This window comes from Diadema antillarum, unplaced genomic scaffold (genome assembly GCF_040938485.1).
Source record: "Diadema antillarum isolate AM-2024a unplaced genomic scaffold, OU_Dant_1.0 seq00001201_RagTag, whole genome shotgun sequence".
In the NCBI taxonomy this organism is placed as follows: domain Eukaryota; kingdom Metazoa; phylum Echinodermata; class Echinoidea; order Diadematoida; family Diadematidae; genus Diadema; species Diadema antillarum.
In genome coordinates this window covers 219,334-236,573 of record NW_027271995.1, presented here as the reverse complement: position 1 = coordinate 236,573, position 17,240 = coordinate 219,334, and the positions used below count along the sequence as shown (strand labels likewise).

Genomic DNA, 17,240 nt, shown 5'->3' with positions numbered 1-17,240 from the left:
TTCTTTGTTATCAAACGTACAATTTGTACTTTTATCAGACAAATATATGTGTGATATGCACTTGACAATTCTATACCATAGAATTTAAAGGATGTGGAAATTTATGGAATCAACCAGTTAAGACAAAATTTGAGGTTTCGTCTATGTGGTTGTTTTTAATAGTATGTGTATATTTGTGTGAGAGAGAGAGTGCATATGACTGTGTACATGTATATGAATGAAATATCTAAATGTGTATGTATACATGTATGTATGTTTTTTGTAATGTAAAGAATGAGCTTCATTGATTTCGTATAATGCTAATGTTATATTGTACTTCATACTTTTGTTGTTGGAACTGAACTGAACTGAAATGAAATGAAATGAATGAATGGATACATATACTTGGCTTATTTCTTCCTTGAACTCAGGTGGCAGGTAAGATTGATGATTGAACAAAGTTCAGGAAATGTTGGCCTTTTTTGTGCAAGCTCTCTCCATGCAACTGTCTCTTTCCTTCTTTCCGGTGGCAAAGGCGGTAGGCTTGTCTCTCCTGAGCGGAGCTCAAGAAAAAGTCTAGGCTGCCGAATAAAGCCCTAGTACCCTACTTCCTGTCGCTTTGATGACAGCATTGTGGTCCCAAAATCTTGACAAAACATCTCCAAAATCTCCGCTTCCAAACTCAACGGAGCCCCCGCAAATGACGGGCCCCGTCCAAAATAGAGCGTCAAAAATCTTCACCTCCGGGGGCGGCAGCCGGTGTGGTGTGTATGGTGCGGCTCTTGTCTCGGTGTTGGTTTTGTGGCTGAACAAGAAAACTGCAACATGAGAATGAAAATATCCCCCTTAGTATTAGGCTATAGGCTAGCATTAGGGAGTTTTGGGAAGAAGGGATATGATATTTTGATTGTAGCTTTTAAAAGTTTCTTCACAAACTTTATACCCTCTTTTTCTCCCGCTTCGTTCTGAGTCCCGGCTTAAGTTAGACTTCAGTCAGCAAGGAGGCAGGCGGGCAAAGCCGACTTGTCTGAAACAAAAACAGGCCAAACATTTTGCCAATAATATTGTCGCTCCCGCGAGAAAATAGCCAAGGCGCTCGAAAACAGGCACAAATTGAATGCAAAGTATCAGACCTGACAAGGAAGGATACAGTTGCGACAATGCATGACATGCTGGATGGAATTTTAGGAACAATATTTTGGCAGTCGAAGTATGACAGGTGATCCTGAAGGAGGTTGATAACTTATATATACAAGTAAAGTAAGCAACATTGACTCAAGATTCATAGCGAATAAAGTGTGCTCCCTTCCCCTCCCCATCTTTCTCCTTTGCTCTCATACTTCTTTCTCTTGTATGAACAAGTATAACTTTCAAAGGGGCACTAAAAGATGTTTTTAAAGCTCCTTGGGATAAACCTTTAACAGATATTGCTTTCTTTTCTTCTGCATTAATTTTACTTCAGATACCAATGAGTGCCTGTTCAGCAATGGAGGCTGCATGGGAAGATGCTGCAACACCATCGGGAGCTACTACTGCAAGTGCGACGAAGGCTTTGAGCTCGGCATGGACGGAGTCAGCTGCAGAGGTCAGTCCCCCCAGTTTTGTTTGCGTTTTCCTGCTCTTTCCTGCTCTTTCCTGCTCTTTCCTGTTCTTTCCTGCTCTTTCCTGTTCTTTCCTGTTCTTTCCTGTTCTTTCCTGCTCTTTCGTGCTCTTTCTTGCTCTTTCCTGTTCTTTCTTGCTCTTTCCTGCTCTTTCCTGCTCTTTCCTGTTCTTTCCTGCTCTTTCCTGTTCTTTCCTGTTCTTTCCTGCTCTTTCCTGCTCTTTCCTGCTCTTTCTTGCTCTTTCCTGTTCTTTCTTGCTCTTTCCTGCTCTTTCTTGCTCTTTCTTGCTCTTTCCTGCTCTTTCCTGCTCTTTCCTGCTCTTTCCTGCTCTTTCTTGTTCTTTCTTGCTCTTTCCTGCTCTTTCTTGCTCTTTCTTGCTCTTTCCTGCTCTTTCCTGCTCTTTTGATCACTCTTTCTCCCACGTGATACTTTCTCTTTTTCTATCCCTGCCTCCTCCTCCTTCTGTTGGTATTTTGTTTTCCCCCAATCTATATTCCTTTCCACTCTCCTTTGTCTTTCTCACACACACATATACACATATCACTATGTCATGTAATTGCTACCCAACTCCCATAAAAGATATTTAATTTTTTTTTTTGTAAATGAAACTTGTTGTGATTACACTGTATTAGGCCTGCATGATTGAAGTCTGAATTGCATATCATTCTTTGTTAGCATGTGGCATAGTATTAGCATTTCACAGAACATTTTGAAGATGGATCTTTAGACACTCAGGCAAGCTAAGGTAGATTCTTGGATACTTTTAACTTTTTTTTCTCCACACAATCCTCTGTGTATAGATAGAGAAATGGATAGAGACAGTCAGACTGACGGACAAGTATGTGTGAAATGTGAATATTGCTGTTCAACAAATATATATTCATTGTATATGCATTTTGGTAATATTGGTATAGAGGCCGTTGGTAAAGAGGCATTTTGGTATAGAGGTTGTTGTCCAAGTCAAGCGACTTGCTTATTGACAACGGTCTCCTCCACCTGTATACTTGAAGATTTGTCTTGAAATATTTGTATTATTCATATTCATCTTTTCAACCTTCCTCTGGTTTCATTCTGTCTTCAATGAAATTTACAAGTGATGAGTTGAGTTTCCCTCCTTCATCATCCCCCACCAGATATTGATGAGTGCCTCCAGGGTAACGCTGGCTGTCAGCACACCTGCAGGAACACCCACGGGAGCTTCCAGTGCGAGTGCCCCTACGGCGAGCGGCTGAACCCCGACGGAAAGACCTGCAGTCGTAAGACACCCCTTTCCTTTTCCTCTCAACCACTTTCTTTTTTGGGGAAAAAAAAAGGAGAAACCAAAAAAAAAGCCAACTTTCCGTGCAAAATCTGTTTTTCTTCTAATCGCCTTCTATCCTTGGTAGTAGTGAAAACTAGATGGTCATAGTGGGAAAGGGAATTAACAAAAATGTGTGTGTGCTCCGTCATCATGTTATCATTAAAAGTGTTGTTTCATGCAAGACATCTAGATGAGAATGAGATTGAATATGTGAAATGTTGTAGCTTTTCTTTCTGTATTGATATATTGAAATAGTGCACCCAATGCAAGAGCAGCTAGCAACCTGCTTAAGTGTGTGTGTACCTATTCCTAGAAGAAAAAACATCAAAATGACCAAGCCAATGCTACCTGTGGGTAAAAGGCATATTACATTGTATATAGAACAGTTTTCATGGTGAAAGCTTGTACATAGCAGTAAGAAGTGCCTCGAGCCAAAACTTGTGCCAGTAGATAGCATATTAGTGCACCAAAAAAGTTCATCAAAAAGTAGTCCCCCTAAAAAAAAAATCCCATTTCTAATCAAATGAATTATGTTCCTGTAGCTACGAGCATTGATTTAGCCAAGAGTAATATTGTTTGAAAAATTATTTCTTGTTTATGAACACAGTTTATTCTTCTGGCAGACAGAATAATTCAGTTATAAAAGGAGGGGCTGTGAAAGGTCATATTAATAGGCATTAGCCAAACTAACAGCTGTCATAGAACTTTAAGTAATGAGTAATGTGACATTTTCATCATATTTCTCGATACAATTTCATATCCACCGACTGAAAGCACATACTTAACTTATGTCGGGAAATTTCAAGAAAGATTTGCCATCATTTGGTTTGGCGTTTAGGCCGTTATTTTAATTATATCTTTGATTGGAGAGGGGAAGGAGGTGGGGTGGCCTCAATTTCCGTCTTTCTGCATTGGACAGAGAGGGAAAAAAAAATCATTGAGGTTAGGCATGATGTACTTGTGTAACCCAGATAGATGAATGAAGAATTGTGTGTTTGCCAAAAGAATTCTTGAAAAAAAAAGTAGAATAATCCCAAGAGAGACTCTTACATTTTATTTTCCCCAGTATCACGATAAACTATTAGTAGATGTCCATTTTTTTATTTTTTTTTAGAGAGAGAGAGAAAAAAAAAGCCATGGCTTTATTTTGACATCTGTACAGATTTTATTCGGAAAAACAAATAAACAATCAAAATGGCGCTCATATTCATATTTTGACCGCAGTGGTTTCAGTGCACCTGCGCTGGGGTGTTAATTCACCAATTGGGCCAGTGCTAGAAACCATTTTGTGTCAATGTCCTATGAACTTTCTTCTCTACTTTGATGGATATTCTCCTCTCAGTTTGTCATAAACATAATGATAAATCAGGCCTGTACACTCTGTGGAGATTCATAAAAAACTTTTTAGGTATATAAATATAAATATGTATAAAGAAATACCAGTCAGCCATTATGTGCCCAAAGAGTATTCATCCAGTGTGCTAACCATCCAGTAATGGATTTATTTGAATGCTTTATATAAAATAAGTTTAAAAAGAAGTGACTCCACTTAAAGATAGATTAATAAGCAAATTAGTCAAATGAAATGCTTCGGGTAGAGTGGGGGTGGGGGAGGGGAAGTGGTTTTCGGAACAAATATTCATGCATATAGTAAGAAAAAAAGCCATAGGTTGAGCAATATTCAATATGCTGACTGCGTGAAAATATGCACATGGCATTCTAGTAGAGGGCAGCAAACATAAGTGTGGCATGTCAAGGGTCAGAACAAAAGTTATACTTCTTTTTACCACAAATTTACTTGCTTGTCTTTATCAACTTTATCAATAAAAAAGTTTGGTGGGGATAAATGTAGGAAACATGCTTCTCTGAGTCTTAGGTCTGGCATAGCACGTGGTACCTATATGGCATGCCTTGTCAAATATACATAAAAAGCTTACAAATACTAAGAAAGGAATGCCAAACATGCCCTTCTTCGAAGACATAAAAGAGATTCACAGAATCAGTTATAGATACCAAGCTGTCATTTATACATTTGGTATGTCTGCCACAAATCCGTCACTCTTATCCATTATGAGCCCTCTTTCAAGACAGCTACTCCACTAACAATCTTTAGCAAGTGCAGACAACTCCCTTTAAACTTTTGCTTATATACATATGTACCCCACTTCAATACACAGAGATCCTTCATTTACTGTAACATACAATTGTATGTGCCTGCCTAGTGCTTTCCTTAGAAACAGACTCGTTGTTGTGCCTCTGTGGGTACTTCTATGCTCAACTGAGTTTTGGCTTTACAGTTGTAGGAACTTTGCCCTCTGATACCCCTTGTAGAGAAAGTGCTGATTCCGTTGAAAAAACAAATCTATAAGAGGGATTACATATTTTGGTTATATTGATTACGTGTCAGCTGTTGCGATCAGAAATATGACAGGTATGAATTGGGCTACAAGCGCACTACTGAGAGGGAAAATGCTGGTTGTGCTGTGTGTACTTTCATCGGACAGCTTGAAAACAAATAAGCTGATCTCTACAAGTAGGCCTACATCCAGAAAACGCTTGGGGGAATAGGAAGTGAGATTATAGAATATGCTATAGTGAGATGAATGGATGGATAGATTAATGAGCAAATATAAGAAGAAATATGTAGAGTGATAGTATAGACAGATGATAGATTGAGGAATAGTGGCGGTTGCTAGCTGGATGGATAGACAGATAGACAGATACGACTATCAGAAGGAAGGTATGTACATTTGTATCTGAAACAGGATCTAGATAGATGAATAGCTACATTGTGTGTGTGGACTGATGTATAGAGGTAGATGTACCCATAGACAATAACTTCTTACCATACAGATAGGCATATGACAGAAGGAATCTACCAGGGGTGAAATTAACAATAAGATGTCCTAATGTCAATTCAGTATCAATCAATCAATATCAAGTTTCAAGAAACCACGCCTGAATGCTGCATAGTTTTTCTGTCCCTTTTATAATCATGTTCAACAAAGACGTTCTTGAGCAAATATTTGAAGTAATCTTTGCATGGAAATAACTTTGAGAGTTCATAAATGAAATTCAAAGAAAAGGTTTCCTTGGTGGTATACTTTACTTCTCTATAGGTGAATTACAAAAAAAAAAAAGAATTAAAATAGAAAGATGTTCACCAAAGACTTACCTCGAAAACAAGGAAATAAGAATCTAGAAATAAGACCTAGATAGATGAATAGTTATATTGTTCAATATGTGCACACTGATGGATGGAGGTAGATGTACATGTACCCATAGACAATAGCACCTTGCCATTGATAAGCATATGAAAACCACCAGGGGTTGAAAATTAACAATAAGACCTATAAGTGTCAATTGTTTCATTAAGTTTCAAGAAACCACACATGAATGCTGCATAGTTTTTCTATCCCTTTTATAATATCATATTTTGTTAACAAAGACGTTCTTGAGCAAATATTTGAAGTAATCTTTACATGGAAATAACCTCAAAAGTTGATAAATAAAATTCAAAGAAAAAGTTTCCTTGGTGGTACTTTACTTTGCTCTGGGTGAATCACAAAAATGAAGTAAAATAGAAAGATGTTCACAAAATACCTACCATGAAAACAAGTGATTGCTAGATTCATCCTTGTGTATAGCTTAAGGGGACATTGTGCAGTTCTGTCCAGTTTCAGAAGGCTTTCGTCATCCTGGGATCAGTTCATATAAATCTCAACATTTATTGCATAATCAACCATATTATTTGCAAATTGGCATCAACATTTATTGCATATAAACAACCACATCGATTTGCGAATTGGTATTTTTTTGCCCTCACAGTCTGTGGCCAAAACAAAACAAAAGTTTTCTTGAAGAGGACAGAGGAAAGATATTGAGGCTAAATCAGTTTGATCCAACAACAGACATTTTTTTTTTTTCCATCACACATTGATAATGAAAATGATAGATTCGCGTATACCGTGAAACTGGAATTTATAAGGATAACAGGACAACAACAACAACAACAACAACAACAACAACAACAACAACAACAACAACAAAACAACAATGAAACAAACAAAGCAAAGAAACAATGAGAAACCAGAATGATTCTAACGAGGGAAAGACTATGTAAAAAGATGCATATGTTTGGGATGGAGCATATCGATGTGGAGCACATGTTTCTGATTTGTTAGAATACAGTAAGGAGTGGTAGCAGGTGCTGCAATGGATGTCAGTTTAAAGCAAGACCGGCAGTTTGAATATATTTTTCCCCTATCTCTCACTTGCGTGCCTGCTATGAAGAAACCAGAGAGAAAAAGACTAACATATTGTGGCATATTGTATAGAGCCAACAGGTGCATGGTACATTTTATAGAATGATGGTGCTCTCTGAACAAATGTATTTCCCTATATTAGTTGTGGGAAACATGGTCCCAAATATATTGGAAGATTTTACTTAACATTTGTTTGTGTTTTTTTTTCTATCCATACAATTTTATAGTAGTTTGCTTTCTTTTACTGATATCATTTCTTTCTTTCTTTTTTGTTCATAAAAGTGTATGAATTATTTTAATCACCCATTAATAAAAACCTCAACAACCAACCAAAACAATAAACAAACAAACAAAACAAGCCAAAAGGCAAAATGAGTGAAGAAAAAATGAAAAGGTATGTATCACTAGAGATCAGGTAAATGTCACATGTGTAGAGATTATGAGCTCCAGCTCCATATAAACTGCAACAGAATCTACACAATAGATACTAAACAGTGAAAGAATGTTTTAGATTCTCGTTAAGTGCCTGACACGTAATCAATTGGACATTGAATGTAAGTGTGAGAATCAATACGCCCTCATTCCGTGTTGTCGCTCTCTATAGAAGTGACATGTGCTAAATGCAATCTGTCAGTGGGTGGAAATGGGTGTTACAATGTCCCCGTCTATGTCAGTAACCCACATGTTCTCACATTGATTGATTGATTGATTGAAGTCAGTGATACAAAGAGCACCTTGAAGTGCCTGTCTGGGATGACACATCAATTGTCTCCAACATGAAGAGGGAGGGAGGAGGAGGAGGAGGAGGGGGAGGGGGGGGGGGGGGGGGTTAAGGGGGCCAGGGGTGAGAGTGGAAAGGGAAGGGAAGAAGTGAGAATGAAATGAAGGAAGGGAAAGTGGAAGGAGGGGAAGAAGAGGGAGAGGGGAAGGTGGTGGATGGATGGATGGATGGATGGATGGATGGATGGATGGATGGAAAGAGAAAAAGGGGAAAACATGGAAGAGGAGAAAGTAGAGAAGGGAAAGTGGAAAGTGATGGGGATAGAGAGAGATAGAGACGGAAGAGAGGGAAAAAGGGAAGGGGGTACAGGAAAGGGGAAGAAGTGGAGAAAAAAGGGATGTGGGAGGTGTTGTAAAATTAGGAATGTTTGTGTGCAATTTTATTTCCCAAATTGCGTGAGAGCCAAGATTCGCAAAATTAGAATGCATGCAAGAAATCTTGTCTGCAAAATATATGCATTGAATCCCCAGTGATAATTCTACGAAAATTTCATGCCGTGGGAAAGGCTGTTGGCTCCAAATTGTAAGAATTTCGTGCCACAAATATTTCTGTTTTTTATAGTAGTAGGGTCAGAGAGAGAGAAAAAAAAACAGAGAGAAAAGGAGATTGTCATTAGTTTATGGCAACACTAGTGTTAGAGGTGATGGCAAGCTTTCATGGCACTAAGCATTTTGCGATCTGAATCTTCCCCTCTTTCGTAGTGATGTCTTGTATGTAGTTTGATAGTTATAGCTGGAGTCCATACAGCAATCATGTGTATGATTAATTGGAGTAGATAAATTTGACAGAGCCTATCAGCATTTACATGTGGCTACTGACAGGAAAAAGAAAACGAGATGAGCTCATGGTCTAATTGTTAAAGGATCGTGCACCCTAAACAGTCAAATACACCTGTCAATTCCTAGCTGTTTGACATAGAATCCCAGAATAGTTTTGCTTTCCTGGGCCAGACAGCATTTACAGAAATAATGTACAGTATAGTCTTTGTTTGATGTTTATTCTACTGTTGCATTCTTGCTTCCACGTTTATACATTGTTTGTATGTTGCGTACCTGTGCAAAGAGAATAGAAGAAATCATGTGATGCGGGAGCTTGTGATTGTTCTTATTCGTCTCCATTTACTGCTGCTGTAATACAAGTATTATATAACTCTCTGTTTTTGAAAAGTACCGTCATTCATGTAGCATTTGATGTGGCATATTTTCTTCATTTGCTTGGGGAATGTTCAGCTCTGTCTAGTCTATTGCAATAGTAGTTCTGTAGAAATTCTCTACTGGTACACAAGGCATTTATTCACTGTCCCGCGGTATACACATGAATGTCACTTTTTCCCCCTCATCATCTTGAAAAGTAGATCTTGTAGCGAGTGCTTGTTTGATTAGATTTAGTGGTGCATACGAGGTAAATTTATCGCTCATCCACGATCATTTTGTAGCTAACACTTTTCTTTTTGTCCTCAAAATGTCACCATTCTCTCATGTGTGAAATTCCTGTGTTTTCTTATTCTCTGTCTCCCCATCTCTTCCCCTACTAAATCCCCAAATACCATCAAATTGTAATAAACAACACAATATGATCAAACAAAATCTTCCAAAAAAAATGATTATGGATTGTCAAATGTCATTGTCTAAAACACACCTCTCAAACAAACCTGAATTATATTATCATTTCTGCATTTTTCCCCATGAAATAATCATTTATATAAAATGCTCATTTCTAAAATGTTAAAAAAAATATCTCTCTAACCACCACAACCCCCAATACACATCACATTACTGGAACAATTCCATTTCTTTCGGGGGGGTTTACCTCAACGAATGAACGAACAAACAAACAGCTCAAGATGGCTGTGCGATCAACAACGGCGGTTGCCAACACCAGTGCCTCTCGCATCCTTACGGCCATTACTCCTGCCAGTGCCACGCTGGCTTTAGACTCTCTCCAGACGGACGCTCGTGTATACGTAAGTCTCCGGCGGAACGCATCCCCGCTTCGACCCTAGTGTATCAAAACAGAATTGCATCCCATCAGCGTCAGAAAAGAAATACAAGTTACTAAATGAAATAGAAGTGCATCTAAACAGATAAGTGATAAATACTAATGCATGCTTTTCAATGAGTATCAGGCAATTGCTTTAATACCTCATCGTGAAATTTTTGGTCAAAGGTGCCATTGTGTTGAGCAAAGTCAATCCACGTTGCATGGTGGTGTGTGTACGGAAAATTAAAAAAACAAAACAAAACAAATCACAGATGCTTTCCTCATCCAAAATATCATCAAGCTGCTTGCAAAAGTGAAGTAAGAAATGTTTTGTCTGCAGAATCTGTTGTGAAAGTACTGTGATTGTTGTACAGGCTTTATTACTAAATGCAAATATGATGCATGATTAATGCTCAATTAATTTTTGCATTTAAAAAAAAAAATGCTTGCCCTGCATTTGAATCATTTATATCAAAGTTTGCCCTGCATGTGATTTATTTATTTATTTATTTTTTATGACGATGATAATCAAGGACGTGGGGATTCAGATTTTGCAAAAAGCAACACCTTGTCAGCCAAGATGTGTGTTGGAGTGATCAAACTTGCAAGTTGTAGTGATGGAAAATCTCTCCCAGCAGCAATGTAATCATTGCCAGCTCAGTAGATATGCCATATGAAATATAAGAAACAGAGTGTCCATTTTCATAGCTTGATACTTTCTCATTTTGCTGTGACCTTTTCCATATTTCTTATTATACATTGTATCTCTATAAATTTTTAGTTAGTCTTATTAGTGCATGATTCCGCTCCATGATTTGTGTAAATGAGAAATACACCTGCTTCTTATTTTCGATGTCACTGTCATTAGAACCGCTTTCATACACATGCATGAGATTGCGTAGTGAGTCAGATCTAGCCAAAACATGTTCACTCTCCTGCCTTGTCAACAACAACAAATGATCCCTGCTATTTTAACTCAATGAAGACTGGTCATGTGCATTATACTTGGACAGGTGTCTATGGAAAGTGTGTGTTAGGAAAATTAGCTGATTCTCAGTGGGTTAAGATCACCCAGATATCCTGGAACACACCCAGAGAAGAACATGATATGGCTCGGTCCAAGAAATGCAACAAAGACTGATATCTCCTCGAAACCTTCCCACAAGATGCCCTTCCATTTCCTTTACCAGAATGTTTCATGAATTAAACTATACCCCGTAACATTTAATTACCCCCCCCCCCTTCACCCACACAGCATGCTGTTTGAACCCAACCCCCCCCCCCCACCTTTCCCCCAGCTTGACCCATCCCTCTGCCAACTTCAGTATAATGACCGGGGATCATTATCTTCCTGATGCAATCCTTGGTAGTAGACATTCAAATGTTAAAGCTGATGAAAGCTGTGTGTATGATGGAGATTCAAAATATAATTTTGGTTGCTATGTGGCAGATCTGTGAGTTTGTGCAACATCCATCATCAAAAATTCCTCTTGGTACATACAGAAAATAGGAGATGTTTTGGATGAATAGCATTTGTCACTTCATACTCCCTAGCAGGCTCTAATCTGAACAGTAAACATTACAATCATAAAGAAATCCCCAAAACTACCTTTCCTTTTGCATTAGTAATCTTTTACAGGCAAATTTTCTTTTAAACTTTCAAACATTTCACCCAAGCTTTGACAGATGGGAGAATAATGGTCAGGTTTAAAAACTTCATCCACTTTCAGAAATTGAGGAATATTGTCCTCGGTTTCATGAACTTTTTGTATCAAACAAGAAGTGGATTGCCCTTTAGAGTTTGATATGTTGAGATGTTGAAGGGGGGCACTCACTATTTGCCTATGGTTTCCGTGGCAACAGCTGCCAATCCCTGCGCCACCAACAATGGAGGATGCCAGCACACCTGCCTTAACATGGGGGACACCGCCCGCTGCAGCTGCAACGCCGGCTACACGCTCAACAACGACCTGCGGAGCTGTCGAGGTTCGTACGCGGGGCGCCACTCTGCCCTAAATCCTCTCCTTTTTACCCCATCTCTTCGTACTTCAGCATTCCTCTGATTCATTATGGATATTATTTCATTGAATCTATACCACATTTACTTGGTTTTGCACTACTGAAATATCTAACAATTGTACCAAACAGAGCTTGCCAACAGTCAGGCAGTGCTACTATAAATGTAGAAATTTTTGCGGTACATTCATTTTTGCAAATTTTGTGCCACTTCTGGCTAGCGCGAATTCTAAAACCCGCATAAATATCTTCACGATTTTCTCTGCAAATTTTGAATGGATTGACAATTGTGCAACGCGATTTCAAAAACCTGCCAATATTTTTTTAACCTATACGGCACGAAAAATTAATCACGTGAAAATATTGATATTTACAGTACTCATTTATGTTATGCTTCTCTTTGAAGTAACAAATACAATCTTTCATTATTGGGTTTGCTTGTTAATTTTTTTTTTCATTGAAGTGTTTCGTTTATGTTTTCAAACTGAAGACATTGTCATATTGTGATGATGAAATACTGAACAAATATTGTCATGCATTGTTGATATAGAGGTATCTCTACCTTGAATACTGGCCCCAGTTTTAGAGTTTGAAAAGTTTGTGATACATATTTTGTGCATCCAGGAAGACGGGTGCCTGCTAGTTTATTTGGTGGTATTGGGCTGAAAGAGGTGAGGGAAGGGGTCTTTTGTATTAGGACTCGATGTTGTGTTGATTGTTAAGTTCGAGACTAGCTTGCCACAAGTCAGTAGATAAATAGGAGAAAAACTTTAATCCAATAATGGAAGAGTTTCCCTCCACCTCGCCTCATGAAATTCATGCATTCTTACCCACAAGGTGTTTTGATAAAATACAGATTATGGAAGGGTAGGAGCCTTCCTTTTACAAGTCTTTTCAATTTCTTCATAAGTTGGTTATAAGTTGTGATACGTAGCAACAGAAAAGTTTTGTCCAAATCTTCAAATCCAGAATCAACACTTTAATTAACTTTTTTATGATGACCAGCTGCAAGCTCTGTTCAGTTCTGAAGGGACTAGGGATGTATCTGTTCTATAACCTTGTTGCCTGGTGTTCCCCCTTTGCAGACATTGATGAGTGCTCACAAATGGCGTACATGTGCGATCACAACTGCGTGAACACGGAAGGGTCCTACAGGTGCAGCTGCAACCGGGGCTATGAGCTGGAAACCGACGGCAGGTCCTGCCGACGTGAGTACTGTGTACTGTGTGCATATATTCTACACCTTTAAAGGCTCACATAAAAGGTGCACCCCCACCTCTCATACCAAAGGGGGAAAAAGAAAAAGGGAAAAAAAGAAGAGCTCACTTCTCTGCTTCTGCTAAGATTCTCTATCAATTTTCAGCATCATACCATTTCTTAAAGACTGCAGCCTGCTAGCATTTAGATGTTAGCTGTTTTGAAAGTTTGTGTGAAAAAAAAGTAAGCTTTACTCTTGCATCAAAATGTGAATTATATGCTGACATATGCTATCTGTTATTAGAATTTTTCATGCCTCTCTTTGGCTGCTTGTAGAGTTGGCAAGTTTGGTATAAATCATGTTTGCTGCGAGTGGTTTAAATTCACCATTGGGTAGTACAGTAATGAACGGAGAAATGTATGTATGCATGCATTGAATCGTGTTCGGGATCAGAGCTGATATTTTTATTTAACGTTATTGAATTCATGATTAGCACTCGACTCTCGAAACCCACAAAAAATAAAAACCATGCAAAATATATGCCGTACATAGTATTGTCTGCAAGAAGACTGTACGTTAATATTGGCACTGTCTTTCCTGTAGCAGTAGTAGGTGAATGAGTGTAGGATGGTTATGATTTTTTTTTTTTTTTTTTTTTGCATACCTGTTTCAAAATGTCATGAATCGCTTACCCAGAGCACATACAATGTCCTGTACATCTTTATAGTCACAGTTGTATGTAAAACGGCATCAAAGTGTGTGTATTGACTGTGTGATGCTGAAGAGACCCCTGGTATCTCTTTTTTCCCTTTTTTTTTTCGGCTGCGTTTATGCTTCCATCCTCCGACCACGCACGCTCCATTCTCCAGTGAGAGCCACACTCGTGCTGACGCCCATCGACCCGTGCGAGAACCTGCAGTGCCAGTACAACTGCACGATCTTCGGCTCCCACCCGGTCTGCCAGTGCCCCGTCGGGTTTGAGCTGCAGGCTGACGGCCTCAACTGCCAAGGTACGGAACCAAAATAAAAGTGACTATAATAGGGGCATCCTCCGGCTCTACTGGGGCACAAAGCGTAATAGATTTACTGCATTTATAAAGTGTGCATTCACTACAATTTCTGAAATATTAATTGTCAGACTGGTTTATATGTATTTTTTTAATAATTATGTAGTAATGAAAGTTATTAATTTCACATTTTCTTCCTTCTTACACTTCTGCAATATTTAGATATGACGCAACATTTGCTCCTGCGACAATTGCTCTGGTCTTTTGTTCGCCAAAGACGTTAAGTTTTCAGGTTTAGGGTTGTGATAGGGTTTTAGGTTTAGTTTGATGTGAGATTTAGGATTAGGGTTATGTTTGTGGGTAAAATGTACGTATGTTTGGCGTTAGCATGCACATATTTCGTGGGAGCAATTGTCACAGGAGCAAATGTAATGGAACCATTTTTAAATGCAATAAAATTATTGTTTCATCTGAATAGTGTTTGCACTTTATGATTGTATTATCTAATAATAAAATTTTTGTTTGTTTGTTTGTTTGCTTGGGGTCTTGTCTTTTTTTTTAAGGGTGGGGGGGGGGGGGGAGTAGAAATTTGAATATTTCGTGAGCCAATGGAAACCGAGTCATGTAAATGCTGCCTCTTTCAGACAAGAATGAGTGTGATGTCGGCCAAAGCTGCTGCTCACATTTCTGCGACAACACCGAGGGTAGCTACCAGTGCCGATGTCGCTCCGGGTTCTTCCTCAGCGACGATGGATGTTCCTGTATCGGTAAGAAGTGTTCTCCGTTCATCTCAACCTATTACCATACTTTGTTTTCCAATTGGTTGTATGTTTGGAAACTCTTTAACAAAAGATTCTTGTGAAAATTCAGAAATGAAAATGATCAGTATCTTGTAATTCGATCTGGCTTTTGTTGTGATGAGTCCGATTAATTTTCCCAAGTTTAAGATGATGGTGAAGTACTAAAAACAAATATTGGCATTGTGCATAAGGACAGTTTTAGAAAGATTATGTATGAAGAGAAAGGCGGACATTCCAAAAAAGTCCCATCCTTTCTTGATTACAGTGCACTCCCATTGTAACAAAGTCCTCATGACCGACAATTTTTCTTTTGTTATATTAAAATTTCGTTTAAGAGGAACAATAGATGTATAAAAATGTATAAACAATTGTAATTTGGGGACTTGAATTCTTACAAAGTGTACTTCATTATAAAGAGAATTTCATTATAACCATACTCGTTAATATAATTTTATTGCACTGTATTAGTTGTCATTCAATCAATAGATTTGAATGTCTGTGGATAGAGTATGAACAAATGCAGACATGTCAGTGTGTGTGGATGCTCACAAGTCGGTGTTGGTATATTGTATGCTGATCACAATGGTTTCTCTCTCTCTCTCCGTCTTGTGCAGATGCTGATGAATGCGCCCAGAGCAACAACCAATGCGAGCACGAGTGCACCAACACGGAGGGGTCGTACCTCTGTAGCTGTCGGCCGGGATTCGTCCTCGACAACGATGGATTCAGGTGCCTGCGCCGTAAGTGTTTGCGACAGCACAAGCCGCATCTCCGAAGCGGTTCACATCTTAAATTCTGTCTTTGTCGTTGGTTAAACTATACATGTAGTTTGTGCACAATATCGATGCCACGCAATTTTTGCGAATAGAGGGAGTGGTAACCAGGTGGGTTTTAGCTGAGAAGAGTTTTTTTTTTTCCAGCACTGTTATTAATGTCATATAGGATGGTTGTATCTCTACACAGCCCATTTGTGATGTTGATGTTGACACTTGGTGGAAAATCTCATGGGATACAGAACAGGTGGTAGGAGTATAGCCTATATGATAATCTGTCATCAGACATAGAAACAAATAACCTATTAAGGTGGCTAGAAGTGAGATATTAAAAAGAGAGGATTTTGTCTCTTTTTCTGTACATAAGAGTCCTTTGAGTATCACATAGAAATAGCTGCAAGGGACAAAAGGCATGGTTGTGTAATATCGCTCATTCACAGAAAAGCACCACTTCTTTACTTACACTTAGGTACAACATGCAGTCCAATCTTGTAGTATAAAAGCTGTGTATAAAAGCTGTGTCGTTTTTCTTGTTTTCCTTGTCACCATCTAAAATATCTTTTTTTTTTTGCCTCCTCAATGCAGAGCTGCAGTACAGGCCGACGCCGACCCCAGATCAGCCCTTCCAGCCACCGTACATCAACAACCAACTCAGATTCGGTGGACTGGAGGGAAGACAACCAGAGTCGTGTGAGTATGGGATTGCTCTCTGCAAAGTTACCAAGTGGGAATGATATGGTTACCATGACAACAAGATGATGAAACTGGTTAAAGACAACAGTGACATGTTTTATAAAAAAAAAATGTTTGTTTGATGATTAGTGGTCATGACTGGGATATGATCTTACTGCCAATGATGATGGTGATGAGATATTAATGTCCTTGATGACAGTGATGATGATGATCGATGATCGATGATCGATGATGATGATGATGATGATTGATGATCGATGATGATGATGATGATGATAGCGATGATGATGATAGTGATGATGATGATAGCGATGATGATCCATGATCCATGATGATAAGGATGATGTTTTGATGATGGTGATGGCGATGGTGATGATGATGATGACGATGATGATTATGATGACGATGATAACGACGATGATGTTGACAATGATGTTAACGACGATGATGATGATGATGATGATGGCGATGATGATGACGATGATGTTGATTATGTTGATGATATAACCTGGAAGAGGAAAATAAATGGTGACACATATCTGACTATGGTTGCCTGAAAAATGTCAGAACTTTTTCACTGATGATCTCTCGTTTTCGCTTGGCAGTTGTTATAACCCTGCACTGCTGGAAATGAAATTGTTCAAAACAATACTGAAATTAGCCAAAGAATTGGTGTTAGGATAAATTGGAAAATATATTTTCTCAGGTATAAACAGAAAATTACCCAAAGTTAGGAAAACATAAACACACAGAAAAAAAACAAAGAATGAAAAGTGATTTCATATTTTCATCAAAAGAAGCTGTAAAAGATATTTTACCAGGTTTCAAATGTCCACATGCACATGGT

General features: G+C 38.5%; 1 protein-coding gene across 1 annotated transcript in view; it reads left to right on the top strand.

Annotated features, from left to right (window-relative positions):
- Positions 1-1,447: 1,447 nt before the first annotated feature.
- LOC139744677 (uncharacterized) overlaps positions 1,448-17,240 on the top strand; it is a 38,765-nt gene continuing 22,972 nt past the window's right edge. The window contains exons 1-9 of the mRNA XM_071655101.1: positions 1,448-1,564; positions 2,714-2,836; positions 9,764-9,889; positions 11,770-11,892; positions 13,008-13,130; positions 13,990-14,130; positions 14,772-14,894; positions 15,542-15,667; positions 16,286-16,390. Of these exons, the coding sequence (XP_071511202.1) occupies positions 1,477-1,564; positions 2,714-2,836; positions 9,764-9,889; positions 11,770-11,892; positions 13,008-13,130; positions 13,990-14,130; positions 14,772-14,894; positions 15,542-15,667; positions 16,286-16,390 (1,078 nt within the window). The 5' untranslated portion in view covers positions 1,448-1,476. The remainder of the gene's footprint in view (positions 1,565-2,713; positions 2,837-9,763; positions 9,890-11,769; positions 11,893-13,007; positions 13,131-13,989; positions 14,131-14,771; positions 14,895-15,541; positions 15,668-16,285; positions 16,391-17,240) is intronic.